The sequence below is a fragment of the Colobus angolensis genome, unplaced genomic scaffold (genome assembly GCF_000951035.1).
Source record: "Colobus angolensis palliatus isolate OR3802 unplaced genomic scaffold, Cang.pa_1.0 Scaffold137, whole genome shotgun sequence".
Classification (NCBI taxonomy): domain Eukaryota; kingdom Metazoa; phylum Chordata; class Mammalia; order Primates; family Cercopithecidae; genus Colobus; species Colobus angolensis.
The window spans coordinates 396,880-404,681 of NW_012114455.1; the positions used below are offsets into that span (position 1 = coordinate 396,880).

General features: G+C 53.0%; 1 protein-coding gene across 4 annotated transcripts; it reads left to right on the forward strand.

Annotated features, from left to right (window-relative positions):
* Nucleotides 1–656: 656 nt before the first annotated feature.
* On the forward strand, nucleotides 657–7,800 carry NRGN (neurogranin (protein kinase C substrate, RC3)). Of its 4 annotated transcripts, none has more exons than XM_011934578.1 (4): nucleotides 657–844; nucleotides 6,239–6,465; nucleotides 6,708–6,725; nucleotides 7,129–7,800. In XM_011934578.1, the coding sequence occupies exons 1-2, from the start codon at nucleotides 830–832 to the stop codon at nucleotides 6,458–6,460; spliced, it is 237 nt and encodes a 78-aa protein (XP_011789968.1). In that variant the 5' UTR covers nucleotides 657–829; the 3' UTR covers nucleotides 6,461–6,465; nucleotides 6,708–6,725; nucleotides 7,129–7,800. The 4 variants fall into 4 exon arrangements, with proteins under 4 accessions (XP_011789968.1, XP_011789969.1, XP_011789967.1 ...); XM_011934579.1 differs by having other exon boundaries at nucleotides 662–844; nucleotides 6,705–6,725; XM_011934577.1 differs by lacking the exon at nucleotides 657–844 and having other exon boundaries at nucleotides 5,820–6,465; nucleotides 6,705–6,725.
* The last annotated feature ends 2 nt before the right edge of the window (nucleotides 7,801–7,802 follow it).

Here is a 7,802-nt window from a genome sequence, read left to right on the forward strand (position 1 = left end):
GTGTGCGTGAGCGCGCGGGCGCCCACAACAGGGTGTTCACATTTACCTGAAACTGAAGGGCTGCATAGTTATTTTTGCAGGTTGTGTCTGCAGTGTCTGTATGTTGGAAGAAGCCCTGGGAAAATCATATGTGGACATGTGGGGCTTGTGAGCTTTTGTGTGGACGCATGCCCATCGCCAGGTTGTACCAACAGGTTTCTCCGTCTGTAGCAGGAGTGATGATGACACCTTTTTACCACATGTCTTAGGGAGCCTTTCTTTGCGGACTGAGGGGGAGTGAAGTTAGAGGGAGCCATATTTGGGACTCCTGCTAGGTTGTGGAAGTGTGGAGGGGTGGGTGAGGGGTGCGTGGTTTTCTATAAGCGGGAGGGGGTGCTGTGCCCAGATGTGGGTGTTTGTGCTCGGGGTGTCGGGGTCCTCCTTCTGCCTACTCCGGCGTACATCTGCCTGGCAGTCTGCCGCCTAGCAAGCCAGGGGATTGCGCCCGGGAGGATGGAGTGTGCAGGAGGCTTGGATACAAGCGTGTAGGCGTAGGGGCTGGGGCAGGAGCGGGAGCGCGGCGGAGACAGCCGCGAGAGGGCGTGGTCCTCCCTCCACTTCTCCCCGCCCACCCTGCCGGAGGCTGCTCCTGATTGGCTTCCCGGCCGCGGGGCTCAGGTTACATTCGCGAGCGGAGCCGAGCGCGGGAGACCGGACCCGAGAGCTGAGCTGCAGGTTCGGCGCGGGTCGGCTGGCGGCCGACTGCCCCAGAGCCCCCACCCGGCACCACACAGACCCCACCCCCGCCCTGCGCCAGCCTTCGTCCCCGCCGAGGACCCCAGACACCAGCATGGACTGCTGCACCGTAAGTTAGAGGGCCCGGGGGAGGGGCACTTGGCGGGGTCTCCTGCGAGAGGCGCCTGAGAAAGCCCTGAAGGGCGAGTGAGGAATGGAAGTGGATGCGGAAGACCTAGGAGCAAAAAGAAAAGGGGTCCTTGCCGAGACGTGGGTGGTGGATGGTGGAAGGCGCCCGCCCGACTTGGAAGCCGTAGGAAAAATGCTCCTCAACTCGCGGGGGCGTCTGAGCGCCCATCCGCCAGGCAGCCTAGGCTGGACTGGGAGCTCGGCAGGGCTCTGCAACAGGGGAACTGCAGGTTGGGTGACAGGAGGAACTTCCTCCCCAGTGGGACGCCGGAAACCATCGCCTGGAGACACTGCGGCGACTCCTTTCTCCTGTCATTTGGCCCCCAACCCGTTCCCCATCCCCTGCCGCCGCCGTCGGTGGGCGGACAGGCTGATTCTCATGACCCTCCAACGATCGCCTAAGCTCCCTGTGCAGCGCAGGCTGGTCCATATTGGTTAGTGATGCTGGCTGCAAAGAGCCTAGTCAGGGTGGTTCTAGGGAGGGGTTGTACCGGCCCCCAAGGCCTTCTCGCTCGGAAGGGGCTGGGTGAAGTGACCGCGAGAGAGCCCTGCTGGCGAGGGAAGGAAGTGTCTGCAATTTGTCAGCGCCCACGCGGAAACCGGGGTACTGCGAGTGCCCAGCGCCCGAGAGGGTTGCTGTTAAGGTGACTCGGTATGAAAGCGCCTGGTACAGGCCCTGGCTCCTGCCTCACTGGAAGAGTACAGTGATCATACGTATATGAAATTTATTTGTTTGCGTATTTCTTTTTTTGCCTCTGCACTCGGAGAAAGACTATTCCAAAGTCCTTGTATTTTCAGTCATTCAGCCAACCAGCTAATAATACACGAGGTTACTGACTTTGCCACCTTATGACACAGTAAAGGAAAAAAAGTGAGCTTTGGAAGGAAAGGATAGCCCAGTACTATAATAGATGAGACTTTCCCATGTCTGGGTACAAAGAGGCAGAGAAAACTTAGGGGCAAGTGGTGGTTGCTGCGATTTTAACTCCTATTAGTTTCAATAATAGTTGCCAGTTTGTGAATGCCTGCCCTGTAGTCAGCACTTTATATTTAATCATCGCAACAACCCTGTGAGGTAGGTATTATTTCACAGATATGCCAACTGAGGTTTAGAAAGTTAGATTTTTCCAAGGAAGCATGACTCCTAAGTGTGGAGGCAGGATTCAAACATAGCCCTGTCTTCTTCGAAGAGCTGTGCTTTAACCTCTCCTCTAAATATTTACTGATTATAAAAGTAATCTGCTCATAATAGAAAACGTAAAAACTAGAGAAAAGTATGAAAAAGAAATATGTCAGTCACCTACCGTCCCAACCCCTGAAGAACACCCCGATAACATATCTCCTTCCAGCCTTTTCCCTCTGCTTGTTATTCTACAGGAAGCAATTTTTTGGTTGTGAAGGGAGAAATGGGCTCCTCATGGAGGTTCCTGGGCTCCACTGAGGAAGAGGCCCTCCTCCCAGCAGTGTTGTGTAAAGTGAGAAGATAAATGGATGGTGGGTTCTGGGAAATGAGCTGGGGGGAGGGGAGAGGTGAGGATGAGAAGGGAGTGTTGCTGGGAAAGGGGAAGTGGGAGACATGGTCACTAGAAAGAGGTGAGTAAACAAAGAATCCAAGAGGCCAGGGAAGGAATGGAATTGGTCTCCTCTGTGTCTGCAGTAGTAATTAGAGTAGGATGTGGGGGTCCCTTCCTGGAACTATTGCTCTTGAGTGCCCAGGGAACCATACTGAAGGATTAGTAGACATGGTTCGAGTCAGTGTCCCTTAAAAAAGGAAAGGCTACCCACCCAAAAGGTAAAGAAGAAGCAGATACACAATTATCTCCACGGCCCAGGGCCTGGGGCACCTCCTCCAGTGCACCCTGTACAAAGGAGCCTTCCCAAGTCATGCCCTGTCCTAGAGATCTGCAGGGCTTAGGGCTGAGCAAGAGAGAGCACCAATATCAGACTGTGCAGGAGGACAGGAAGAAGAAAGGGTGATGGACGGAGGGTTGGGGAAGGGCAGGGCTGGGGGTGGGCATTTTCTTCCCCTTTCTGTGGAGGGCGGGACTCAGTGCTGGGAGGGAGCTGAGATATGTAGGAAGAACAGCATACCTCTTGGGGGCTACAGGCAGGTCCCTCTTCTTCTTTGATTCTGGAGCTCTCCTCACTGACCGCATCACCTGGTGTTTGGGAAGAATCTAGTCCTGCCTTATTCTCATTTCTCCTTGGTACAGAGGCTCAAATAGAAATGAGGAAGAAGAAAACAGATCTGCCTATTTTTTTTAAGAGACAGAGGAATGGTTTTTTATTCCTGTTGATTCAAATATTGCAGTTGCTGATTTACATAGCCATATATATGACTTTCCCTGCATTCACTGCACATGAAAAAGCACATGAGAGAAACATTTTTTTTTTTTTTGATCCTACTCATTTCTTTTGCTTAGTCTAGTTGGCTTGGCCCTGCTGAATTCATAGAAATAATTACCTGCCCTGAGGCAATGGCTAGCAGCAGAGGCTACTGAATCCATCACTTCACTATTTGTCAACTGAGTGACCTTAGGTAAGTTACAAAATGTCTCGGAGGCTGTTTCCTGACTTCTCAAAATGGGGATTAAATGAGGTAATATGTGCAAAGCACTTAGTACAGGGCCTGACATACAACAAGCAGCAAGCAGGGGAAATCCTTAAAGCTATTCGGATTTGGGAGCTGAAGGAGACTTTATTCATTAGTTGTGGCTGAAGAAAATGAGACTCTCAGAAATGTGCCCAGCTGGGACTAGAAGCCTTGGCTCCTGCTTTGCTGACCAGGGCCCCTTCCATCTCCTGCTCCCTCCCAGAAGTCCCTAGTTCCTATGGAACTCTCAGGCACACACCAACAACCATAGCTTTGAAAGGCACCAGCCAGACACCATGACCAATGAACCTCTTCCCAGGTCCTTTTAATCCCCTTCCTCTTCCACCTGTGGACTGGCAACCTGGCAGCTCTGTCCTGAAAATTCAGCTGAAGGAGAGGGAGCTGGTTCTGGGGAGGAACATGGAGTGTCGGGGGTGGCTTTGCCTGCTATTCCAGGTTTCCATTCTGGATCCAGCTGGGGCGGGTGGTGACAGCAGGTCGGATCTAGCGTGGTTGGAGGCAGATATCCCTTCCTCCACTCAACCTTCCCACTCCTCCACAGCTGCGAGGCCAAGGAGGAGAGGTAGGTCAGGAATGCTTTTTTATGGTTGTCACCCTCTTTTGAGAAGAAGCCTTACTGGTCCCTGAGGATATCCCAAGAAAGACTTGAGCTCTAAGAATAAAACATTCCAAAGGAGTCTTATCTGAGCACTCCAGACCTGTGTTGGGCCCCTCCACAACCATACCTGCCTTTTTGTAACTTTTGTTTTTTTTGGCTCTTCTACCAAAATGTAACTCCTTTTACCTGTGTTTAAATCGACTGTGGGCATCTTGAGCACAAATGGAAGAATGTGAAGCCCAGGAAATGAGGCTAACCTGGGGAAACATGGCGAGGGGAGCCATTTTTAAGCCGGTGCTTGGGCATCTAGAGTTTAATCTTGTGCCCCTGGGGAAGAATCTGGCTAGGACAGTGATCACTGAAGCCTTGCTCATATCCTGTCCACTTCTATGAACTGGATGGATGATGGCAGGGAGAGCAAATGTGCAGAACTGAATTACCATTATTATGTGAAACCTTGGTCATCTCGTGTCCTAGAAGAAAAAGATAGTCAAAGCAGTGGAAGACTTCATGGAAAAAAAAAAAAAAGAAGAAGAAGGAGGCAAATTCCTAGAAGCCAGAGAGCCAGATCAAAGGAGAAATGTCCTTCCAACTTCATAGTAACCATCCCCATCCTGACCCACGCTAATACTGCAAGTAATGTTAAGCAACAAAGGGGCTCAGAGGCTGAATTCCTCTCCATTCTGTAGCCTTTCTTCTGCAATCTATACCATCAATCCCCCAACCTCTTCTACTTTCAGCCAGGGCAGGCTCTCAGAGAAACAGAAACCTAGTTTGAAGCATAGAGGTGGGCCTAATTATTAGTAGATTGAACCATATGAAATTGTTATTATATGACCACTTTTGGCCTGCAAAAACAACTATTTCACATTAACTTAATGTTATCTTTAAGACAATCATAAGAGCTACCATTTATTGAGCAGCTAGGTTGTGCAAGAGATTTTATGCATATCATGCTGTTTATTCTTCCCCACAACCCATAGAGATGGATAATATTATCCTGATATTTTAGAGGAAGGAGCTGAGATAGGAAAAGATGAGATAACTTGCCGAAGGCCATGCACCTATAGCAAATGGTAGACCTTGGTTGGTTGACTGGGCTGCATTTGCTTGTCCTAAAAAGTAGGGGTAAAAACATATTCTGGACTCTGAAATACAAAGGTTTGAATCTTGGGTCCACTGGTAACTGTCTGTATGACCCAGGTAGGTTTTTAAACAGTCTAATCATTAGTTTTATTAGGGGTAATCATAAAAAGGTACATAATAGCTTTATTTTGAGGGACTAAATAAAATAATGCCTGTAAAACACTGTTATTGCACCTGGAACAAGATAAGTGCTTAAGTGGTAGTTACCACCATAATTCCTTTCTTCGTCAGAAGCACACCCTGGGAAGGGCTTCTTGCTCTTGCTGGTCTTTTCCTTTCCTTTCCTTTCCTTTTCTTTTTTTTTTTTCTTGGAGTGAAGACTTTTCTCTATCACTTCATCCAAATCATCTCCTATCTCCTGTGTCTGAGTTCATCCTTGGGCAGTGGAAAATCAAAAGTCAATAGGAAAACAGTCTCCGGGCCTCGAGTCTTAGGTGGGGAGGCTGACTCACTGACTAGTATCCCCAGCTTCTCCCTAATTCCAGCTGTGAGATTCCTGCAGTTCTACTGGGGAGAGGGCTGGCGGACTGAGGCTTCTCCACCCTCTCCACGGAAAACCCTGGACTCAGACTGGGTCCTTCTGAGCTGGAGTTACCCTCTGAGAGCAGGGGGCCAGGCGGCCACTCCAGGAGTGCCTGCCGCTGTTTTCCTTGCTCCTCCAAACCACCCTCCGATCAGCTCTGCAGACCCCTAACTCGGTGCTGGTGATGGGCCTGGCTCTTCCGCACCCAGTCCTGCCTGTACTTCTCTTTCCTGAATTCAGACACAACTGTCCACCTGGCTCTGAACCTTCTTCCCCTGTCGCTGCCCATGCCCCAGTGCGTGTCCCTGCCATAGCCCTGCTCCAGGCTCGACACCCCTCTCTGCACCTCCCACCCCCGTATCGCCATAGTCCCAGTCCCTCAGGGCTCTTCCTGCCCCACTCCCGCGGATCAAGACACAGTGACCCCACAAGAACCCTCCTGCTCCGCCCCCAGGAGAACGCCTGCTCCAAGCCGGACGACGACATTCTAGACATCCCGCTGGACGATCCCGGCGCCAACGCGGCCGCCGCCAAAATCCAGGCGAGTTTTCGGGGCCACATGGCTCGGAAGAAGATAAAGAGCGGAGAGCGCGGCCGGAAGGGCCCGGGCCCTGGGGGGCCTGGCGGAGCTGGGGTGGCCCGGGGAGGCGCGGGCGGCGGCCCCAGCGGAGACTAGGCCAGGTGAGGCGGGCGGCGCGCCGGCAGGCTGACAGCTGCCCTTTCCAGCCCTCCCCAGAAGGAGCAGGGGGAGAATAAGGGCGGGCTGGGGGTGCAGGAGGCGTGGAGGGAGCCAAGGGTTGGGGGATAGAAATCCGAGATGGGAGGTGGGTGGGTGGTTAGAGGCTGAGGGTTGGGCGGATTCCAGGAGCTCACCTGTTTCTCCCTCTGTATCCTCCTTTCTGCCCCGCCCTGGACCGAAGAAGAACTGAGCATTTTCAAAGGTAATGAACACGGCCCCTAGGCGGCGGGGTGGGACGCATGAGTAGGAGAAAAGGATCGAATCCCAAGCCCTTTCCTCTGCCCGTCCTCAGCCCTCCCAGCCGGGGAAAATGCACCCTGCTCCTGCAGGTTTTCTGATACATCCAGACCCCTGACGGGGACATACATATGCAAAGCCACCCCATTTGGCTGCACAAGCCCGGCCGAGGGGCAGAAATACAACGCGGCTCGCACACGTACCTGCCGTGGGGCTCATTTCAGCGCTTTGACTCGGGGTGGGGGGTTCTGGGTGACTGAGGCCCCCTGGCACTCCCCGCCCAAAGAATCCTGGTGCTGAAAGCGGGAAAGGAGGCGGAAGAGGAAGTGGCGGGAGAGGGCAGGTTCTCAGACCTTTTCTCTCCTCAGTTCCCGAGGAGAGATGGATGCCGCGTTCCCTTCGCAGCGACGAGACTTCCCTGCCGTGTTTGTGACCCCCTCCTGCCCAGCAACCTGCCAGCTACAGGAGCCCCCTGCGTCCCAGAGACTCCCACACCCAGGCAGGCTCCGTCGCGGAGTCGCTGAGTCCGTGCCCTTTTAGTTAGTTCTGCAGTCTAGTATGGTCCCCATTTGCCCTTCCACTCCACCCCACCCTAAACCATGCGTTCCCAAATCTTCCTTCTTTTGCTTCTCGCCCACCTCTCCCCGCACCCAGCATGCAGCTCTGCCTCCGCAGCCTCAGTGCGCTTTCCTGCGCGCACTGCGGAGGGCGCCCTAAGCGTCACCCAAGTACACTCACTTAAAGAAAAAACAGGTTCTTTCGTTCTGTGCGCAGCTAAAAGGGGCGCCCTACGTCTCTCTGCCACTCCCGCCCCAGCCTAGCCTCAGGACTTTGGATCTGGGGTGAGATGAAGGGAAAGTGTTTTTATGGTTTCGGACGCCCCTTGCTCTGACCGGAAGAGAAGTCCCTATCCCACACCTGCCTGTCACGTTCCCTCCCCTTTCCCCAGCGCACTGTTGAGGGCAGCCTCTCCAGCTCTCTTGTTTATGCAAACGCCGAGCGCCTGGGAGGCTCGGTAGGAGGAGTCTTCCACGGCCCCGCC